The sequence below is a fragment of the Girardinichthys multiradiatus genome, chromosome Y (genome assembly GCF_021462225.1).
Source record: "Girardinichthys multiradiatus isolate DD_20200921_A chromosome Y, DD_fGirMul_XY1, whole genome shotgun sequence".
In the NCBI taxonomy this organism is placed as follows: Eukaryota; Metazoa; Chordata; class Actinopteri; order Cyprinodontiformes; family Goodeidae; genus Girardinichthys; species Girardinichthys multiradiatus.
The window spans coordinates 15,792,505-15,815,845 of NC_061818.1; the positions used below are offsets into that span (position 1 = coordinate 15,792,505).

The 23,341-nt window shown below is 41.6% G+C and overlaps 1 protein-coding gene across 1 annotated transcript; it reads left to right on the plus strand.

Annotated features, from left to right (window-relative positions):
* Positions 1 to 4,313: 4,313 nt before the first annotated feature.
* On the plus strand, positions 4,314 to 19,037 carry LOC124864748 (guanine nucleotide exchange protein smcr8a-like). The gene is made up of 3 exons (XM_047359651.1): positions 4,314 to 5,439; positions 10,464 to 12,179; positions 15,800 to 19,037. Exons 1-3 carry the CDS (start codon positions 4,787 to 4,789, stop codon positions 16,260 to 16,262), a joined length of 2,832 nt encoding a protein of 943 aa, XP_047215607.1. The 5' UTR covers positions 4,314 to 4,786; the 3' UTR covers positions 16,263 to 19,037.
* The last annotated feature ends 4,304 nt before the right edge of the window (positions 19,038 to 23,341 follow it).

The window sequence follows — 23,341 nt, forward strand, 5'->3', positions numbered from 1 at the left end:
ATGACCAAAACTAAACTGCTGCTAAAATTTTCATTGCTATTCAGCCTATGCTCCCAAAATGTTGCTCTAATCCTCTCTCCCTTCTTTAACTGTATATTTTGCCACACAAAAAAATGATTCATTTGAGGTCCCTTTATTCCACTTCCTGTATAATTTAACTCTGGCAGGTGGCAGGAGCTTCCTCTGCCCCGCTGTCCCTACACATAACATTATGCAGTGCTTCCCTATCTAATCGGCATTTATAGGCACAGTCATCCTCATTGATTTAAACGTTAACTCCCCTACCCACCTGTTGTTTTTTTGATATGCACTGCACTTTAGACTTACAAAATAAGAAATCGTTAAGTGAAACTCGGACTACTGGACTAATTTCCAACAAATATAGTTTTGGTTACAAAAAGCTATCTGTAAGCACATTGTTAACACAAATGACTTTGTACCTGCAGCAACATTTGCTCCTGTTGAGATGTTTTCAAGAACAGTATAGTAGACGGGTGGACATTGACTCAAATCACACTAGAGTCACAGATTTGATGACTTGAGATATGAACTTGGTTATATTAGAAAAGACTTGTGACTTGGACTTGAGCGTCTGTACTTGAAATGACTTGATGCTTTAATTAAGGTAAAAAAATTACCAAACAATTTTTTTTTTTTTTTGTGTGCATAGTGTTTCATGGCTCGCTTATTATGACTTAAAACATACACCATAGGGCTTGGACTAGGACCTTGTTAGTCTTGACTTATAACTTGACTTGTGACTTGACTATAATGAATTGAGAATTAGTTATGACTTGGGAAGTAAACCAATGGTGCATTATGTAATTTAATAGAAAAAGAAACCAGTGCTTCAAAATGTTAACAATGTTGTCAGTTCTTAATTTATATAAATTATTATTATTATTATTATTATTATTATTATTACCAGCGTTCAATACTATACAAGGGCTGGCTAGATAATTCTAATGTGTTTGGCACGTCTAAATGCATTTGTGCACTTACACTGGCTGGCCAATAGGTGACAGTGTGTGGTGTGACACATTGAAGTGAATTGAAGCTGATTTGTAAACCTCACACAAGAAATCAACCTTTGGATAGCTGTCTACTGCACTGTCCACCATGCAATAATTAATAACAAAACATTTTAGTTTTAATACGGCTGTACCCATATACTATATGTTGGGTTGTTATTGTTTTTTCATGGAAAAACCTTCTAAACATCTACAGGGCTTGGACAATGAAACTGAAACACCTGGTTTTAGACCACAATAATTTATTAGTATGGTGTAGGGCCTCCTTTTGCGGCCAATACAGGGTCAATTCGTCTTGGGAATGACATATACAAGTCCTGCACAGTGGTCAGAGGGATTTTAAGCCATTCTTCTTGCAGGATAGTGTCCAGGTCACTACGTGATACTGGTGGAGGAAAACGTTTCCTGACTCGCTCCTCCAAAACACCCTAAAGTGGCTCAATAATATTTAGATCTGGTGACTGTGCAGGCCATGGGAGATGTTCAACTTCACTTTCATGTTCATCAAACCAATCTTTCACCAGTCTTGCTGTGTGTATTGCTGCATTGTCATCCTGACACACGGCACCGCCTTCAGGATACAATGTTTGAACCATTGGATGCACATGGTCCTCAAGAATGGTTCGGTAGTCCTTGGCAGTGACGCGCCCATCTAGCACAAGTATTGGGCCAAGGGAATGCCATGATATGGCTGCCCAAACCATCACTGATCCACCCCCATGCTTCACTCTGGGCATGCAACAGTCTGGGAGGTACGCTTCTTTGGGGCTTCTCCACACCGTAACTCTCCCGGATGTGGGGAAAACAATAAAGGTGGACTCATCAGAGAACAATACATGTTTCACATTGTCCACAGCCCAAGATTTGCGCTCCTGGCACCATTGAAACTGACGTTTGGCATTGGCATGAGTGTCCAAAGGTTTGGCTATAGCAGCCCGGCCGTGTATATTGACCCTGTGGAGCTCCCGACGGACAGTTCTGGTGGAAACAGGAGAGTTGAGGTGCACATTTAATTCTGCCGTGATTTGGGCAGACGTGGTTTTATGTTTTTTGGATACAATCCGAGTTAGCACCCGAACATCCCTTTCAGACAGCTTCCTCTTCCACAGTTAATCCTGTTGGATGTGGTTCGTCCTTCTTGGTGGTATGCTGACATTACCCTGGATATCGTGGCTCTTGATACATCACAAAGACTTGCTGTCTTGGTCACAGATGCGCCAGCTAGACGTGCACCAACAATTTGTCCTCTTTTGAACTCTGGTATGTCACCCATAATGTTGTGTGCATTTCAATATTTTGAGCAAAACTGTGCTCTTACCCTGCTAATTGAACCTTCACACTCTTCTCTTACTGGTGCAATGTGCAATCAATGAAGACTGGCTACCAGGCTGGTCCAATTTAGCCATGAAACCTCCCACACTAAAATGACAGATGTTTCAGTTTCATTGTCCAACCCCTGTATAATACATTTCAGTAATACACATTTTAATCACTTATTGACGACTTAGAGAATATACAAATCAACTATGGTTTAGATGGTCAGATTGTAGAAATAAAGAAAAACGTTCAGAAAAAATGTAACATTTAAAAAAAAGAACAAACAAATCAACCAATAAAAAACCTAACTTATAGGATTGACAGAAATGAAATTGTTCAGAGATCAACGGACTATTTGATATTGTCTGTTTATTTGTGATGATTCGGAACACTGTGTTTGCCCAGTAATTTATTTTTATGTTTGCTACTTATGACTGGATGAAAACCAGTTATAAGAATAAAAATGAGAACTGATGCCTAGATGCCTAAATGAGAACGGATGCCTCACCCAAGGCACTATTTCTGTAAGAACTGTCCCTGGTATTTGGATATTGAAACGAGTCCGGACAAAGATTGCACTTTGAAAGGAAACAGCAACATGCATAACTTCCTATCAGCACCCTCTCGCTATTCTTCAGGGTTCCAATGCTGACGAGCCTCATCTCAGTGTGTTTCTCCAGCTGCAACATGACAGACAAGGAAGCCCTGCACAGGATAATAAGGGGACCCGAGAAGGTCATTGGAGTACTGTTGAGATTATGCACTTTATATTATCAGGCTTCTTTTACATGTTTTTATCTAGTCATTTTGATTTTTATCTATTTGTTTTTGAATCTGAATCGGGCAATCTCAAGGTCCCTGTTCTCTTTTGGTTGCTTTTACTAATACAATAAAATGACAAACGAGGTGTTATAAGCAAGTTTGCATCCTTCATTGTAGGCCTGTCAGTTCTGGTTTTGACAGTTCTAACGTGTAAAATGTCCACATGCCATCTAATGGGAAACAGGCTAAAAATAAATGCGTTTTTTCTGTTGCATTCATTATTTCTATTATTAGCAAACAGCTGGAGTAAACCGAATGAAATATACGAGCCTCGAGATTGGTCACAAAGCCATTATCTAAACTGGGTGCTGAAGCTCTGCATTTTCACAATCTAATATGCTTTTTTTTTTTAGATCACATGGTCTCCTGTTTGCCTGTTTTACTTCACTTCACTTCACTTCACTTCTCTTTTTTTTTTTTTTTTTTGCAGGATTGCAAAGAAAAATGAGAAAGTAAAGTCAAAACTTGATTTGTTTTTGTCAAGTTCTTATTTTATTTTTCCAGCTCACACTGCTCAGCTGACCTATGTGCCACTCAGGCATCAAACAGGTCCATAAACTGGGGGGCTGATGCATCTGTCAGTTCCCGTGAGAGATCTTTGCTGTATTTTATTTCTCCTATTAGTTCCTATTGATAAACAGGTCAGCCTTCTTCCTTATTTTGTCTTACACTTGTACACTTTCCTCATTTTGAAATCACATTTAAGCAAAAAAAAAAAAAAAAAAGATTCATCTCCAGCCAGATTTAGGTGTAAAGTAATCTTTTAATTTTACCATCATGTTTCTTTTGACTTTAAGTACTAACGCGTGTTGTCACCCGGCCCGAATCCTCACTTGAATTTGATAGATAATCTGTGGAGGGAGCTGAAGATTAGGGTGATGGCAAAGAGGCCTTCCAGCCCCAAATATTACTCATTAAAACACCAGTGGAACCATGCAAAAAATGATCGGCAAATACAAAAGGGATTTAATTGCTATAATGGAAATTCATTTTTTTTCTATTAATTATTGAGAGGAGTATAAATAAGTTCCAAACTGTTATTTTTAAAATATAATTTCATTCATTTATTTATTTATTACGTAACTGTATTTGTTCAATAAAAAAATCTACATTTCCGACGGAGTTTTCTTTCGATAGGCGGAGTTGTGATCACATGACCAGGCAGCGTCCAGCTGGGTAATCATGGCGGCTGTCTCTGGATGTGAACGGCAGATGTAGCGTTTTCTCCGTCAGCGCGGTTGTTTGATCCACTCCACGGACTTTGATCCGGACATCAGGGAGCAGAGGGACAGTAGCCCCACATGGAGACATGAGGAAGTGGAGGACCGACGCTCTCTGAGGCGGCTGCAACATGAAGGCTCTACTGAGTCTTCGGACGCTGTGATTCCTGATGATTGCTTTTCTCAACCAAGGCGCTGAATAGTATTTTTGTCGAGTTAATTATTTGTATTTTTTTATTTATTTGCAGACTGCTTCTTGCCGATGTTAATTCCGGTGCTCTTTTCTGCATGCTTTCAGCAAGCTGCATTGTTTTATGGAGCAGCTACATTCCAGCATCAACACCTTAGTGAAGGTCCTACTAATGTGATGATGGCCAGTCTGAATCTCTGTTGTCTATGACAGTTTGTGCTTCTGCTGCTTCTCATGCCTCTCTCAGTAATAACACTATGATAGGCTCCCCAGATGTGGTAGCTTTCACTAAAGAGGATGAATATGGGCAGACAGTTCCAGAGCCTTTGGATCTCCCAGAGGAGTTTTCCATACCCCTCCACCCGCTGGCAGACTCCAATCCTTGGGCCAAAACCTCCTACTCCAAGTTCACCAAAGACTTCATCCTCATCTCGGAGTTCTCGGAGCAGGTGGGCCCCCAGCCTCTCCTCACCATCCCAGATGATCCCAAAGTCTGGGGCAGCTTTGATCTCAACTATTTTTCCCTACGGATCATGTCCGTGGACTACCAAGCCTCTTTTGTGGGGCATCCGCCTGGCAGCGGTTATCCGAGGCTCAGCTTTGTGGAGGACTCGAGGGTTGTCTTGGGAGACTCGAAGGAGGGAGCTTTTGCGTATGTCCATCACTTCACACTTTACGACTTGGAGGCAAGGGGCTTTGTGCGGCCCTTCTGCATGGCGTATGTAGCAGCAGATGAGAAGAAAATCATGCTCCAGTTTCAGGAGCTGTCCCTCCGTTTCTCTCAAGCCTCTGAGTGTCTAAAAGCCGGGAACAGAAGAGCATTCGCCAAGGAACTCCAGAGGAAGCTCCAGGACCTGGAGTAAGAGCCTTATTTAAAATTTTACTTACTATCTTACATAGAAGGGGTTCTAAAGTTTCTTGTTGAAAAGTCTAAAACTGATTTCTACATAAGGTCGAAGGTCTGGAATAACAAGTGCTGAGGGGTGGCACATGGTGTAGAAGTAGAGCGGCTGTCTTGGGTTTGATTTCTGACCCTGGGAGCTTTGCTGCATGTCTTCCCTCCTTCTCTCTTTGGCTAGTTCCTGTCGGTATTGTGTGAAATAAAGGCCTCTAGTGCCACAAAATAAGAAAAAATGTATATGGTAAATTCAGGATTTGTCTAACATTTACACATAGTAAAATAAATATGCAATATATACATACAGCATTGCCAATGCCTAAAACTGTTATGTTAGTTTAAATCAAAGTTATGGCCGGTAAAAGTTGACACAGGTAAAAAAACCAAAATTAAAGTATTATCTACTTGTCTGTCAAGTTTCGGCACTCTTCCATAATTCTTTTTGTAAAATCATAGCTCTTCAAAACTCTTACTTGGGTTTTATAAAGCTGCTATAACATTCTAAAAACTGTGTGGGTTTTGCACTTAGGTTTTATCATTTATTTGAAAGGGCCCTCCGCCTCGACACATTCAGCTACAAATATTTTACAATAAACTCGGATCTCACTTTGCTGAGGAAACTTGGCACCAGGTGAAGTTAGCTAAGGTGCAAGGCTAATGCTACCATAGCTTTTTTGATATGACTTGTTGAATTTTATTTATTGTTCCTGGCAATAGAAAACCCTGTTTCAGTCGACCTCTAATTACTCGTGCTCATACTCGACGTCTTCTGCTTTATCTGGGAACAGGTTGCGGGGGCAGAAGACTTAGTAGAGCCGCCTAGCCCAGACACCACCTTCAGCTCCTCCGGGGGGGAGCCTAAGGTGTTCCCAGGCCAGCCGAGAGACATAGTTCCTCCAGCGTGTCCTGGGCCGTCCCTTGGGCCTCCTCCCGGTGGGACGTGCCTGGAACACCTCTGGAGGAGCAGTGTCTCTACTTTTAGCTCTTCCCAGATGGTTGAGCTCCTCACCTTATCTCTAGGGAAGTGCCCGACCACTGGGACCTCAAATTAAATCACCAAAATTGCCAAATTCTATCATATTCCTCTGTTTTTTATGTCCACTGTTATGACTCGGTTTGCATCTCGGTAATCATAGTGCCCAAAAAATAAGGTGTGGACGGGTTCTGGATTGACTAGCTAAATAGGAATATGTGCCTGCATTTTGAGAACCGCTGCCATAAAGGGTCTGTTGTTTAATTTACAGTAACTGTAATGATCGCCTAAAGGGTTGTGTATGAAGATATACCTGAAATTATGTGCTTCCTACAAGTTTTTAGGATTAGGCTAACACCTACTCCAATGAACAAAAACATGTTACACTTTGTCCAAATCAAACCAGGCAAATATCCAGAAGCAGTAAAGCGGTTACATGAGAACATTACCATCAAAGCTCTGTTTTTCAAATGCATTACCATAGCTGGTTATTAGTAAGTTTGTCCATGGAAGCAAACGTTTATGGCAGCGAGTGGTGTGCATGAAGAGCATGTGCACTATATATAGGTGCGATGAGTCATCTATATATATGGTATGCACCATGTAGTTTGTAGCTTTTCAGGGCCGACCTGATAGTTTGTAGTTTTTAGAGGTGCATTAACTCAATACAGTGCTACATTAATCTGGGAGGGATTAGACGTGAATTTACAAACAATGGAGTCCATCATTATTGATTCTGAATTACTCACATGTGGAAAACATTGCAGAATGCTGCCAATCAGCTCCATGAGGCCAGAGGTCGAGGTTCAGTGGTTAAAGAAACTGTTAAAAAAAACAATGGGTATATGAGATGAGCAAATCTTGTCTTATCTAAAACAACTCTGGCCTCATAAGCCTGCAGGTAAGAAATTGACAACTTTTATGTGCTTTACTGAAACCATTCAGAAAACAGATTATCTGCTTGCATATTAAATGCATGTCAGAGTAATAAGGGAAAAAAAGTTTTAAGTATGGCTTGTTAGGAAGGATTGCAGAGAGAGAGTCTGTCTTTCTTTTAAAAAAGGAATGACAGCACGGCTTAGATGTGCAAACTTTAATTTTATATAAACCACAAAACTTCCTGAACAGTGTACGCTGAACAAACAAAACCAGAGTGGACCAGTTTGATTATAATGGCCAGTGTTAAATGTTGAAACCCAAAATGCAGCATATGCAAATCATACCACCTGTCAAGCACGGGGGCAGAGGCGTGATGATTTGGGTTCGCAGCCACAGGACCTTGGCACTCTCTTTGCACTAAGATGACCAAGCCCTCCTGTGTACAGGTCCTTCTCAAAATATTAGCATATTGTGATAAAGTTCATTATTTTCCATAATGTCATGATGAAAATTTAACATTCAAATATTTTAGATTCATTGCACACTAACTGAAATATTTCAGGTCTTTTATTGTCTTAATACGGATGATTTTGGCGTACAGCTCATGAAAACCCAAAATTCCTATCTTACAAAATTAGCATATCATTAAAAGGGTCTCTAAACGAGCTATGAACCTAATCATCTGAATCAACGAGTTAACTCTAAACACCTGCAAAAGATTCCTGAGGCCTTTAAAACTCCCAGCCTGGTTCATCACTCAAAACCCCAATCATGGGTAAGACTGCCGACCTGACTGCTGTCCAGAAGGCCACTATTGACACCCTCAAGCAAGAGGGTAAGACACAGAAAGAAATTTCTGAACGAATAGGCTGTTCCCAGAGTGCTGTATCAAGGCACCTCAGTGGGAAGTCTGTGGGAAGGAAAAAGTGTGGCAGAAAACGCTGCACAACGAGAAGAGGTGACCGGACCCTGAGGAAGATTGTGGAGAAGGGCCGATTCCAGACCTTGGGGGACCTGCGGAAGCAGTGGACTGAGTCTGGAGTAGAAACATCCAGAGCCACGGTGCACAGGCGTGTGCAGGAAATGGGCTACAGGTGCCGCATTCCCCAGGTCAAGCCACTTTTGAACCAGAAACAGCGGCAGAAGCGCCTGACCTGGGCTACAGAGAAGCAGCACTGGACTGTTGCTCAGTGGTCCAAAGTACTTTTTTCGGATGAAAGCTAATTCTGCATGTCATTCGGAAATCAAGGTGCCAGAGTCTGGAGGAAGACTAGGGAGAAGGAAATGCCAAAATGCCAGAAGTCAAGTACCCACAGTCAGTGATGGTCTGGGGTACCGTGTCAGCTGCTGGTGTTGGTCCACTGTGTTTTATCAAGGGCAGGGTCAATGCAGCTAGCTATCAGGAGATTTTGGAGCACTTCATGCTTCCATCTGCTGAAAAGCTTTATGGAGATGAAGATTTCATTTTTCAGCACGACCTGGCACCTGCTCACAGTGCCAAAACCACTGGTAAATGGTTTACTGACCATGGTATCACTGTGCTCAATTGGCCTGCCAACTCTCCTGACCTGAACCCCATAGAGAATCTGTGGGATATTGTGAAGAGAACATTGAGAGACTCAAGACCCAACACTCTGGATGAGCTAAAGGCCGCTATCGAAGCATCCTGGGCCTCCATAAGACCTCAGCAGTGCCACAGGCTGATTGCCTCCATGCCACGCCGCATTGAAGCAGTCATTTCTGCAAAAGGATTCCCGACCAAGTATTGAGTGCATAACTGTACATGATTATTTGAAGGTTGACGTTTTTTGTATTAAAAACACTTTTCTTTTATTGGTCGGATGAAATATGCTAATTTTGTGAGATAGGAATTTTGGGTTTTCATGAGCTGTTTGCCACAATCATCCGTGTTAAGACAATAAAAGACCTGAAATATTTCAGTTAGTGTGCAATGAATCTAAAATATATGAATGTTAAATTTTCATCATTACATTATGGAAAATAATGAACTTTATCACAATATGCTAATATTTTGAGTAGGACCTGTACATTAAAGCGTGTCTTGAATATGAAGCTAAGTATCTGACAGTGGAAGCTTCAGATTGTCTGAATTGCCTGATTAGAGTTTGTGAGGTAGGAGGTTACACTGCCCCCTTGCCTTTTGCAATTTTGATCATTTTGTGTAAAACGTTTTTGGGTATGAAAAGGAGCTGCCTGTCTCAGGGCACTCTGTATTAAGAATTTATCAAATAGTGGTAAAATTTCTTACCTGCTTTGACAGACGATGATTTAAAGTTTGGGAAAAAATCTCAAAAATATTGAATATCGTAAAAAAGTAACATTTTTGTTGTCACTTATTTCAGATATTCAAGCTCATGTATTATATAGATTTATTACGCAGAGTTTAATATATTTTAAGCCTCTATTTGTTGTAGTTTTATTGCTTCTAGATAATGAAAACCCAAAATTCAGTGTCTCAGAAAACTAGAATATTAATAAAATTGGATAAGATCAATAAAAGGGGATATCTTAAACAGAAATGTCAGGCTTTTGAAAAGTATTTTCATTTCTATGCACTCAGTACTAGGTTGGCGCTCGTTTTGCCTGAACTACTCCATCAATGCGGCGCGGCATGGAGGCGATCAGCCTGTGGTTCTGCTGAGGTGTAATGAAAGGCCAGGTTGCTGTGATACCTGCCTTCAGGTCAGCTGCATCATTGGGTCTGGTTTTCCTTATCTTCCTCTTGACAATACTCCAAAGATTCTCTACGGGGTTCAGGTCAGGCCAGCTTACTGGTCAATCAAGCACAGTAGCACCATGGTCATTGGATCAGCTTTTGGTTCCTTTGGCAGCTCTTTCTTGTACCTTAATTGCACTCAACATTTTTGCAATATTCAACTATAATATTACATTTGCGCTGCTTTTTCATAGTGCTACTATAAACAGATTGGTAAATTAGGTGAGCTCTATCATTATAACCTTGATTTCTAAAATGTTCAAATAATCAAAGTATTAACTATTTAAGTATTTAAATCCTGACAAAATAATGAAAAGAAATCAGTTGCAGACAATCATTGGTATTTTTAGAACCGTGCAATGAAATGTCTCGCTGCATCTGTTTTGCTCTGCTCAGGTACACCCACTCTGTGCTGCAGCGAGAGGAGGGCCTGCAAAGAGAGGCGGGTCCTCAATGCGTTTACTCCGCCACCACCGTGGAGAAGGCGAATGAGCTTGCAAACGTAGAGAAGAGCATTTATGAACACAGAGACCTTCTGAAACAGATCAGCGCCTACCATCGGCGTCCACGACGGGATCCGCATGCCGTCTCATGCCAGAAATGTATGAGTGAGTGTTTGAGAGAATGTGAGGAGCTGTTGGACAAATACGCCAAGTTTGCAAATCCCCTTGGTTACAACGAAAGGCCTCCCAAAAGAGAAGGTGGGCAGAGTCAATTTGATGATGACCGAGGGCAAGAAGAGGTGGATGATGAAGGTATTAAACGAAGGCCATCGTACACGCCACAGCTGATCAAAGCCAAGTCTGCCAAGTGTTTTGACAAACGCCTCAAGACCTTGCAAGAACTGTGCGAGGAGACTTTCTACGAGGCCACTGTGGATCTTTTGAAGGAGACGGAGAGGAGTTTCCGTGGCGACCTATGTTACCTCTACACTCGCCGCCTGGACAAGGCACTGCACAGGAAGCAGAAAATTGTCAGCTTCCTGTTTGAGGAAGACCTCAACGATAATTTGGAGGATGAAGCTGAGACACTAAGACCATTCTGTGCTGTGAATCATGCCATAGACAACTACGTGCACTTAAATCCACCTCATATTGTCCTGGGATCAGAGGCTCTTGAGCTTGATGGGTTGAAACCTCAAGGTACACTAGACCTGATGCGTGAAACCACCACTGCTCAAGAGCTTGGACTTCTGGGAAGCCATCTGGAGTCCTCTCCCTCAGACCAGACCTTGGAGACACAGGAGAGCTCAGAAGGGACCAAAAGCTTCAGCAGCGATAAGAGTGGAACAGACCAAGGAGAGAAGCAGGAGAGTCTGGCGAGTAGGAATACAGAATGTCCTGATCCATACTCAGATTTGACGCCAGAACCTGACCAAATCACTTACCCAGAGAGAGAAAGCAGTAGTGAGGACTGTGATATTGGACAAGACCAGACCCCCATGTCTCTGCTGGAAATAGCGTCTGAGCTGGAGGCCAGGAAGGATGATGAGTGTGAGGTGGGAACTCACTCAGAACTGCTGGTTCCCATGGACACAGCTTGCTGTATGGCCCAAGAGGGTTTTCTTTATGAATCAGCTGACCCTGATGCGGGTCCAAATTCTAACCTGAACCCCTCTCAGATTCTGGTGGTCAACCAGGAGCCCCATGCCCTTCACCTTATCCAGGATGAATACACGGTGGGTTCCCCGTGCTCAGAACGTCCAGCAACAGGGTTGGAGCTTCCTGTGGGCACTCTTGGCGATGCAGTTTCGCAGACCTCTGTGGAGGATGGGTCGGACTATACCATGAGTGCTTCCACGGGCTCTGATCGGGCTGCCTCACCCCTCGGCTACGGGGGATCGGTGACCCTCCGTCAGAGGAAAAAAGCCGGTCAAGGCGCTTTGAAGTTTGTGCGTCAGTACTCGTTTGCCATGCAAGCCCTGTGGTGTCTGCTGAGCGGCAGAACGCTGGTGGTCCTCGGGGCGGACGAGGGGAGAGTTCGCCGCCTTGTGTCTGCTCTGGTGCTCTTTGTACCCAGCCCCAGGAAGAGTGGAGAGAGGGTTCAACCCTGGCTGACCAGTTCCTTCACCCTCACTGACCTTCATAGGTGGAAATTAATTGGACTGCAAAGGTAAGAATCAGTGATTTTAGGCTTTTAACTCGATGTACAGAGCCCCGTGAAATATTTATAAACATGGATGTTTTTTTTACATATTGTCGTGTTGCAGTTTTACATTTTGTCATGGCACAGTTGGTAGCACAGGCGCCTTGCAGCAAGAAGGCCCTGGGTTCGACTCCCAGCCAGGGCATGGAGTTTGCATGTTCTCCTTGTGCAGGCGTGGGTTCTCTCCGATTACTCCAGCTTCCTCCCACAGTCCAAAAACATGACTGTTAGGTTAATTGGTTTCTCTATATTGCCCTTAGGTGTGAATGAGTGTGTGCTTGGTTGTTTGTCCTGTGTTTGTCTGTGTTGACCGGCGATTGACTGGCAATCTGTCCAGGATGCACCCTGCTTCCCACCCATAGACTGCTGGAGATAGGCACCAGCTTCCCTGCGACCCACAATGGAAGAAGTGGTAGAAAGTGACTGATGTTTCAACTATGACTCTATTGTATTTTATTTGCATACTAGGTGATAAACCAGCACAAAACAGAGTAGAACTGTGCAGTGAAAGGAAAATGATACATGGTTTTCAACATTGTTTACTAATAAGTCACAAGTGTGGCATGCATATGTATTTGGGTCCTTTTACTCTAATACCCATATAAAATTCAGCTCAACAAATTGCCTTCAGAATTCAACAAATCTGTTATTAAGCTGCACCTTTTCTGTAATTTAAACTCATCTCGCTTAAAACCAGCTGTTCTGTGAAAACCTCAGGGGTTTGTTAGAGAACATTCATGAACAATCAGCATCAGGAAGACCCAGGAACACAGCAGACAGGTAAGGGAGGAAGTTATGTAGAAATAAAGCAGGGTTAGGTTATTAAACAAAATACCAAGCTTTCTATTTATCACAGAGAACTGTTCAATCCAAGCATCTGACAATGGAAAGAGAATGAAAGAAACCTACCAAAACAGACTGGACACGGAAAACGGTAATCAGATCGAAGAGACCAGTGGTAACTTTGGAGGAGATCCAGAGATCCAGAGCTTGGATGCGAGAACCTGTCAACAGCACAACTACTAGTGGTGCACTTTAGAGATCTAGCTTTATGGAAGAGTGGCAAGAAGAAAGTTACTGCTGAAAGAAAGCCTGTTTGCAGTTTGTCACAGTAAACGTGTGGAAGGAGATGCCTACATGCAAAATGCTACTTGTGGTAGCAAACTAACACTGTACTTCACCCTGAATGCACTACTCCCACCATGAAATACTGCAGATGCAGCTTCATGCTGTCAGGAATTCTTCAGGGACAGGGAGGATGTTAAGGAATGATGGGTTAATAGAAACCATGTTAGAGGCTGCAACAGACTTGAGTCTGGGGCAGAGGTTCACCTTACAGCAGGGCGACGATACATACAGCTAGATCTATAATTTAACAGTGTGGAATGCATTAAATTCATGTTAGAGTGGCCAAGTCAAAGTCCAGTCTAAAGCCAATTGAGAATCAGTGGTTTGATCAAAGATGGTCTCCAGCCTGTCTGACCGAGCTTGAGCAGTTTTGCGCAATTATGTACAACTTTATCTTGATCTATCACATATAAAGTGATTAATATACATTAAGGTTTGTGATGGAATGTGGCAGAATGTTCAGCAGGTATCAATCATTTTTTTTAAGGCAGCATTTGCTGCAGAACAAGAAATCAGACATGTCACTATTCACCAGAATGAAACCTTCAGTTTCTGAGGGTTTTGCAGAGTTTCTGCAACTGTTAAATTTGAAGCTGATGATATCATCACCTGTAGCTTATCACCATGTAGGTTCTATCATTCCACAGTTACTCATCTGCTCTGACTCAGCCCTCGATGACTCACGCTGACAACCATGCAGCTTTTCATGCACATCTGTCCATGAACGTTTCTTTTCTGCTCGGTTTCTGCAAACAGAACCATGACTTTTCAACACTTCGAGGCATTTTTAAAGGAGAGGAACAAAAGCAAATAAGAAATGAAATCTGAATCTAAAAGTCAGGAGAGCGTTTAGCTGATTTGAAAACATGATTCGCTTCTTATTCAGTATTTTTTGAGTTCATGAACTTTAAATTACACATTATGTATAAAATCTCCTAGTTTTGGGCATTTTGAGTGAAAAGAGTTCAAGAAGAACATTTAAAAACCAATCAGGATAAAATGCACCAAGTGGTGACCCCATTTGTCAAGTCAGCGTGTGCTTTTATCGTTGCATTCTTACACTCTTCAAATGATGCATCTGCAGGCAAATATACTGCCTGCAGATTTGCTTTTATATATATATATATATATTGGCTGCGACAAGCACACTCTCATGTTTAGGTAGTTTAAAAATCAAAGAGAAGAAACTGTAAAGAAACGAGAGGTTTTTGTTTCCCTTTTAATTGTGCATATAGAATTTGAAGTTAACATTTACTTATCCTGACATTAATGCCCTTAAATTATGGACTTTAATAATTGTTCAGAACTCTTTATTATCCACAGTCAAGAACACGAATGGGGTTTAGGATAGACATTTCAATTTGTTGTGGATTTTCTCTAAGGAACAGAAGCAAAGTCCTACATGCAGGTTCAAAATAAACATGATATTTGGGTAAATGTCCCTTAACAACATGCACCTCAACCACGTGCTTTTTGCAAGGTTGAGGTCAAGGCTGTTCCAGAAGCTAAATGTTAGCTGGCTTTACTGTTTATCAAACCAGTTTAAATGTGTGTTTTGGGTCATTCTCCTGTAAGCCACCCAGGTGTGTCAGTTTCTTTTTATTTGAAGTGAAGTTGATGCATTTTTTAGATTGTCCTACTTCTTGTTGTTCCATCATCTTTACCCACACGATTATCCTGCCACCAACATGCTTGACAGCTGTTGGTGTTTTTAGGTTTATAAGCTTCAGCTTGAGACTTACAGATATACTCCTTGTCATTGGGACCAAATAGCTCTGTCTTGTTTTCACTTGCTGCACCTTTTCATTTCATGTTGATCTCAAACTGGTTTGCTTTGGACAGTGTCATTGATTTTTGTTAAAGGTATGAGGTTGTGGTCGGCTTGAGCCTCGGCAGTTCCTGTGCTGTTCCTGATCATGCTAACTAATTTTAGGTCATCTGAGGGTCAGAAGGTTGTAACCTTTACACATTGAGGTGTTTTAACAGGACAGTGTTCCCAAACACACGTCAAACTGGTTTGGGAAATTGATAAAGCAGGTTTGCATTAGGTTTCTGGAATGACCTTGACCTATTGAAAAGTTATGGATTGTGCTTAAAAGTCTGATCAGGAATGTAGCCAGTTTACATGGACTTTGCCATTTCTGCAAATGAGATTGATTAATTATGCCAGGAAATTGTTGATGGCTTAAAAAAAAAAACATGCGGTGCAACTCGCTAAAGGGTGTTTAAGTGGATGTCAGTGGGGTGTGTATGTATGCATTTGACTCTAGATGTGTAGTTGTACCCCAGTGTGGATTTGAGATGAATCACAAAAAAATTCAAATCAATCTAATCCTTGAAGCTGCCTGTTGTGTAATCATTCATCTTGAGTCAAAAATCATTAAAAGCCCAAAAGGAATGACATTTGCTTTCGTGATGATTGTATGCAAAGTTCTGCTTTGTGATTTTTTTTCTTACAGGGTTGCATCTCCAGCCAGCTCCAGCGCACTCTACTCCCTGTCCCGCTACAGCCGCTACATTTCCATCCTGGACGTCGACATGAAGACCCTGCGCTGCCCGCAGTACCGCGGCCAGCTCCTCGCCAACATGGCCGACCACCGCACCTACATCCGCCGCGGCTCAACCTACTTCCTCCACCTACAGAGCACGCTCTGTCGCCTGGCAGCCAAGGCTTTCCTGCTCACTTTCACGCACCACCTCCACCTGCCGGTCAGCTCCACGGAGGGGCCCGAGGCCGTGGAGGGCAGGCGCCGCTGCTTCCTCCAGGAGCAGCTGGGGCTGGATGAGGAGGACATGCAGATCATGCTCTACCTCAGCCGGCTCATCACTCAGCAGTACCTGCAGTCCGCTAACGGCAGCTGTAGTGCAGCTCTACCATCTTTTAGTTTTAACTACATAACCAGCGTTTTATACAAAATCTGATTCTGCAGGACAAGCTGGATCCTTACCAACACCTTAGCAGACATCAGCGGTGATACTTTGGGTTCATTTGGACCAAAAGTGATCTGACTAAGGTTAAAATCTCTGCACTGATTGTTGTATCCATGTCTGGCTCGCTGTGCTTCTCTCTGATCTCACACCTTCCTCTGGTTGCAGAGAAAACCGAGCGCTGAATGTCTCTGCAGTGTCCTCTTCGCGACACTTTCATATCAGAGCAGATGAAGACTAGCTACACAGGCAGTCCTTTGAATTTTTGTTTTTCAAGTCCATACAAATGAAGCAAAAACAAAACTCTCACCCACTGGCAAAGAACTGTAGCATCACCACCGTCTGGTTTGACTTGGACCGGCTTGCCAGCAGGTTCAGCCTATGTGTCAACAGCTTTTATATCATTCACACGTAAACATGTTTTTCAGCACTGCAACGCCACGTATGCTGACATTTTCTGTTCGCGGAACACGGGCGCATTGCACCTGGTTTTGTAACTAGCCCCTCTCTTTGGAAACTGACTCCCATCTGTCCTGTTTTTATGGTTTTGCTTCACTCACCAATATTTTTAGTTTTTGCAACCCACATTCTTGCAGAAATGGACACGTGTCCATTTTGTTCCAAACAGCAATATCATTTAGAGTTGTTGCTAAGTAAATTCAACTTGTTCAAACCTTTTTTGGGGGGTTGGGATGTCAGAGGGGGATGAGAGCTACATCCTGTCGGTCCAGAGAAATAATGAAAGATTTTAAAGCTAGTTAATCTAAATGTATTGAATTTCACTGTTGTCTTAAAGTTGAGTGATGTGTTGTCAGCATGGGACAGTCTTGTGTCAGAGTGATCATTGTGTTGCTAATATTTCAGTTTTGTCTCAGTAAGATTTACTGAAGCAATGGCTTTTTTTAAGCTCTTATGAATAAACTTTTGTTTCTCGTGCCAATAGAAGCCTAAGTTTCACTCCAGACACCTGCCTAACCTTTATTTATTAAATGCAGATGCACCAATCAGGCTTTTACTGGCTGAAACTGATTTTGTTTTTTGTTTAAATAAGAAATGCCCGTTGTAGTCGTGTTTTGTTTGTTTCTTTTGTCTGAGGACTATAACGCATTAAAGAAGAAATAATGTGCTGCAAGTTCCTTAAAGTAGTAGTTTTGAATCCACCAGAAACATAATTACTGAGTTTTATCCCTAAGAAACTTATGTCTGTGCATCGTAATAAATTAGAATATCATAAAAAGTAAATTTTTTTGCAGTCATTTAAAATGTAAAACACACAATAGTTTATTTCAAGCTTTTATGTCTGTTAATTTTGATGATTATGACTGACCAATAATAAAAACCCAAAATTCAGCATCTCTCAAAATTAAAATATGAACTCAGACCAACAAGAATATGATTTTTTTAATATACAAATGTTTAGCCTACTGTAATGTATGTCCATGTATCATACAGTAGATGCACTCAATAATTGTTCCTTTTGCATAAATTACTGCATCAATGAGGTGTGGCATGGAGGTGATCAACCTGCGACGGCTGCTCTGACTTTTGGCTTGATAAAACAAAGTGGACCAACAGCAGCACATGACATGGTTCTCCAAATCATCACTGTCTGTGGAAAATTCACACGGGACGTCAAGCAGCTTGAATTATGTGCCTCTTCACTCTTCTTCCAGACTCTGGGACCTTGATTTAAAAACAAAAAGCCCACATGGCAATCCACATAGGCTTTTACTTCAGGATCCTCTCAAGCCTGTGGTTACTTCTGTTGCTTTTGTAAATGTTTTCAACCACAGTTTTTCCTTCCACTATACGTTCCATTATTATTCATGTGTACAGCACTCTGAACAGCCAGCTTCCTTATCAATGGCCTTCTGTGACTTAATGGTCAATGACTGTCTGCTGGGTAACTGTCGGGTCAACACTCTTCCCCAAAATGTGTAGGCCACAAAATGACATCTCTGAAATTAAATACTTTTATTTATTATTGGTATTAATTTATATTCAAATTTTGTGAAAGTGTGAATTTTGAGCCACAATCATCAAAGTGAACAGAAAAAAACTTGAAATATTTTGACTTTAATAAATGCAATAAATCAGCTTTTCAGTGATATTCTAAATTATTGAGATTCACCTGCATGTTGCTAATCATCTGATTTTTATAACCTTAGAACAGTGGTGGGAGTTCTTGGTATTAATGCAACTGATATTTGTGTGTGTTTGACTTGCTGATCACCAATCAGAGCCAAAATGGGAACACTGTCTAATTCCTGATCTCTGGCCAATTAATTGGTGCATCTCGGTGGTTAAACCATTCCAGGATACAAGTTCCCCATGTCAGAGTTTCTGATTCGGGATTTAACAAACTAAAAATAAATCTTCAAAGAAGCTGCTAATCTTTGGGGGAGGTTTTATCTCGTTTTGTGCTGTCTGTGATTCTGTAGGATGGTAACTACATGACTGCATGGTCAGAGTTTAATGTGAAAGGTCAAAAGTGCGGTTTTTAACTACCTTGTGGATATTTTTGCCGCATGTGATGAAGTGTTACACCCGATCAATTTGTTTTGTTTTGGTCATTTTCCTGTTCATGCAAAAAACAAAAAAAAAAACAACCTGAATGTAATCTGAGAAGCCATGCCGCTTGTGTGCTTAACAAGTCGTCACCCAGTGTCCTTATGTTGCCATGTTGTGTCTGCTTTTTGTATCTCATCAGCAGGCCGCTGAGTTCATTCAGCCCTGCAGGAATTTGAATAAAGCACGATGTGAATGTCCTGTTTGCCTTTTTGTTCGTTTGTTTTCACCTGCTGGTTGAAAACGTACAACTCTGCTGAACTTCCAATAAACCAACAGCCCCGTCTCTGTGACTTACTTCAGCGATGACGGATGTGCGAGCATCTGAGGTGTCATGAATAATAAATGCTCATCTGCGAAACACTTCTAATTGCCCTGCTGGAGCAGCGGATGTAAAGGTGTCTGATGCGAAAACAAGCCTGCAACAATATGATCCATCATAACACTGCACTAAAAGGCGGGTGGGCGGCTCGGTGTGCAGCTTGTGATGTGAACTAGTTTGCCTCAGCATTTAGCGTGTAAAAACTGAATTTGATAGTCAATTTATGAGAGATGAGCTACAGGAGATGCTTTTTCTTTTGCAGAATCGATCAGAGATGCTCAGAGGAAGAGTTGATGCACTTCATCTATTTACCCTCCCTGCAGGTTAATATTGATCACATCTGTAATGAGATTGGTCAGAGTCAGAATATGAAAGAACATTCTGTGAAGGAGATACCAATGTTCTTAAAAGCAGCAGCGGTGAAGTCAACGTTTGAATAAAACATAAAATTATGTACAAAGGCCACATTTACTTTTTTTTGCTCCCTTGAATCCAAACTATGTTCTTATGTTTTAAAGTGGTCTGTCAGCAGTTCTAGCTTTTTTCAGAATATTAACTGCTTTTTCATTTTTGGTTTTCAGTCCATTATTTGTACCTGACCACTTTTGGGATTTTCTTTTAATTCAGTCTTTGGTATAGTATTCACAGACCTAGAACTCTTTCACATCTGAAGAATGCTTGGCAAATATTTCCTTATTTGCAACAAGTTAATTATCGCTCATTGTGAACATCTTTGCATACTTTAAATGTGTGCATCGGTCGGCTGGCTTATGTGAGCCATCATGTTTATCTTCATCACTGAGATCAGTTACTCTCAGCTCTGCATATTTGTGTAGCTTGGAGGTGGAGTTGGGACATGATCTTGGGGATGAATAGGGGAAACTTTGCATTGATTCTGCTGTTATTCTGAAGTTCTACAAGCTCCATCTGGATACATCCAGGTTCTCTCTCCATAGCAGAAGCGAACAGATATCCACAGAACCAAATTATTTTATTTGGCTCAAAGTCAGTGAATTAGGGTGAACTCACAGCACAAGATGTGTATTTTAAAACACATTGGAGCTGACTTGGTTTCTCGTTGCTTGGCAACAGGGAAAACGCCTTACGTTTCCTTCCTGCATCTGTCTGCCGCAAGCGCTGTTTATGCACGACCCATGTTAAGCTTTGAGTAGCTGTTGCAGTGAATTATGGGTTATGTAGTGTGATACTAGCAGACCATTAATGTATGAACTTATCTGATGGCTCAGATGTAGTCTGTGGACCCTTACCTTGACATGTCTGAGATAGATCAACACAAAGTGTGGATTTTAATTCAGCTTTCCTGGGTCAAGACTTTGTAAGACAAGGCAAGTTTATTTGTATAGAACCCCTTCACAAACAGGGAAATTCAAAGTGCCTTACAGGATAAGACACATTAAACACTAAATATATAAAAACACAAGAGTCACATGAAAGAAACATCAAAATGCATATTTAAGTAAGACATGGTAGATATCACAGGATGAAGCAATATTTGACCTCTACAGGAAAGCCAAAATGTTTTCAGTCCCTGTTTAAAGAGCCAAACAGTTTCTGCACATCTGAGGTTTTCATGGAGTTTGTTCCGAGGCCAAAGAGCTTCTAAGCTAAACGCTGCCACCTCTTGTTTTACTGTAGAACCACATCTCACTGCAAAACAGCTGCCAGTCTTTAGGGTTGTGCTATAAAAATATAAATTGTCTATGCAGCTGAGAGTCTGTAACAATGATTGTATGATAAACCATCTAACATATGCAGATGACCTGGTGACCTTCAGCCCAAGTAGTGCTGTTTTTAGTGCTGTACGGACAGCATATTGTATGCAATTGGATATGAAACATAATGTCAGAACATATGGGTAAATGTTCCTGTGCTTAAAATGTCCCAACAATGCTCCTGTGGAGTAATATCAAATGAATGATGATTTTAACACACAATGTTGTTCTGAGCAAATGTTGTTGCTCAGACAAATCCAACTCCAGGCAAGGTTTGCTCTTAACAGTTCAAGAAAGAGTGGCTTTTTTAAAAGCATGTTGCACATCACTCTATGCAGTCCATCTGTGGTCCTCTTACAAACACTGCAGACGTTCAGTGTTGCATAGACAGATGCACTGAGAATCCTCCTTAAAGTACCCAGAGTGGGGAGTACCAGTCAGATGTCTTTAACTGCAGACGTTTGCACATTTAAAGCACATTTAAGAAATGTTTTATTGTCCTGCTGAGTTGTTCCTTCCACTTATCCAGTTTGAGAATGCACTGATTTACATGTTGATTACTTGTAATTATATTTTGTATATGATTTTATTTTTTTCTTTTATATTTTCAATTGTAGTTTTATATATAGATTGGTCTCATTAGTGTAATTATGGACCCGAGTCTTATAATAAACTTTTGAATATATGGATTCTAACCTTTAAAAAAGCTTTAAGCCATTCCATTGTAGCTCTGGTGATGTGTTTAGGGTTATTGTCCTGCTGGTAGATGAACCTCTGCCCTGGTCTCTAGTCTAACTCTCTTTGGTCTGTCATCTGACCAGAGCACCTTGTTCATAATTTTTGATGTCTCCTACATAGCTTGTAGCATACTGCGAACTCGTTAAACTTCCATATAGGCAGGTTTTATCGTCCTGTTAATGGATAATCCCACCTGAGCTGTGGATCTCTGCAGCTCCTCCAGAGTTCTGTGGACCCATTTATATGTGGCTTGTCAGTATAGGTGGACGCCCATCTCTTTTCATCTTTTGATGATGGATTTTGAACAGTGAGATGTTTTCTCAACCCTGCTAAGAACCATGTCCCTGACTTGCCTGTTTTTTTTTTTGTAGCTCTAGAGGCCTTTATTTTTCATTTTTTGACAGTAGGTAGACAGGAAAGAGGGCAAAGAGAGGGGGAGACTTTCGGCAAAGGTCACCGGGTCCGGGACTCGAACCCAGGACAGCCGCATCAAGCAATATAGCCTCTGCACATGGTCGCATGCTTGGTCTTCGTGATCCCTAAATCAGTTTAGATGGGCACAGATGCACTCTGTGTATTAATAAGGTGACGTCTGAGGACAAATGGTTGTAGTGCATTGTTTTTAGAGGTATTATAGTAAAAAGGGCTAAATACAAACCATTACATAAATTACTTTACTTACATAAATATGACATACTGTACAGACCAAAAGTTTGGACACACCTTCTCATTCAAAGAGTTGTCTTTATTTTCATGACTATGAATATTGTAGCTTCACAATGAAGGCATCAAAACTATGAATTAACATGTGGAATTATATACTGAAAAAAAAGTGTGAAATAACTGAAAATATGTCTTATATTGTAGGTTCTTCAAAGTAGCCACCTTTTGCTTTGATTACTGCTCTGCACACTCTTGGTATTCTGTTGATGAGCTTCAAGAGGTAATCACCTGAAATGGTTTTCACTTCACAGGTGTGCCCTGTCAGGTTTAATAAGTGGGATTTCAAGCCTTATAAATGGGGTTGGGGCCATCAGTTGTGTTGTGCAGGAGGTGGATACAGTACACAGCTGATAGTCCTACTGAACAGACTGTTAGAATTTGTATTATGGCAAGAAAAAAGCAGCTAAGTAAAGAAAAACGAGTGGCCATCATTACTTTAAGAAATGAAGGTCAGTCAGTCCAAACAATTGGGAAAACTTTGAAAGTGTCCCCAAGTGCAGTCCCAAAAACCATCAAGCGCTACAGAGAAACTGGCTCACATGAGGACCGCCCCAGGAAAGGAAGACCAAGAGTCACCTCTGCAGCGGACGATAAGTTCATCCGAGTCACCAGCCTCAGAAATCGCAGGTTAACAGCAGCTCAGATTAGAGAACAGGTCAATGCCGCACAGAGTTCTAGCTGCAGACACATCTCTAGAACAACTGTTAAGAGGAGACTGTGTGAATCAGGCCTTCAAGGTAAAATAGCTGCTAGGAAACCACTGCTGAGGACAGGCAACAAGCAGAAGAGACTTGTTTGGGCTAAAGAACACAAGGAATGGACATTAGACCAGTGGAAATCTGTGCTTTGGTCTGATGAGTCCAAGTTTGAGATCTTTGGTTCCAACCACCGTGTCTTTGTGCGGCGCAGAAGAGGTGAACGGATGGACTCTGCATGCCTGGTTCCCACCGTGAAGCATGGAGGAGGAGGTGTGATGGTGTGGGGGTGCT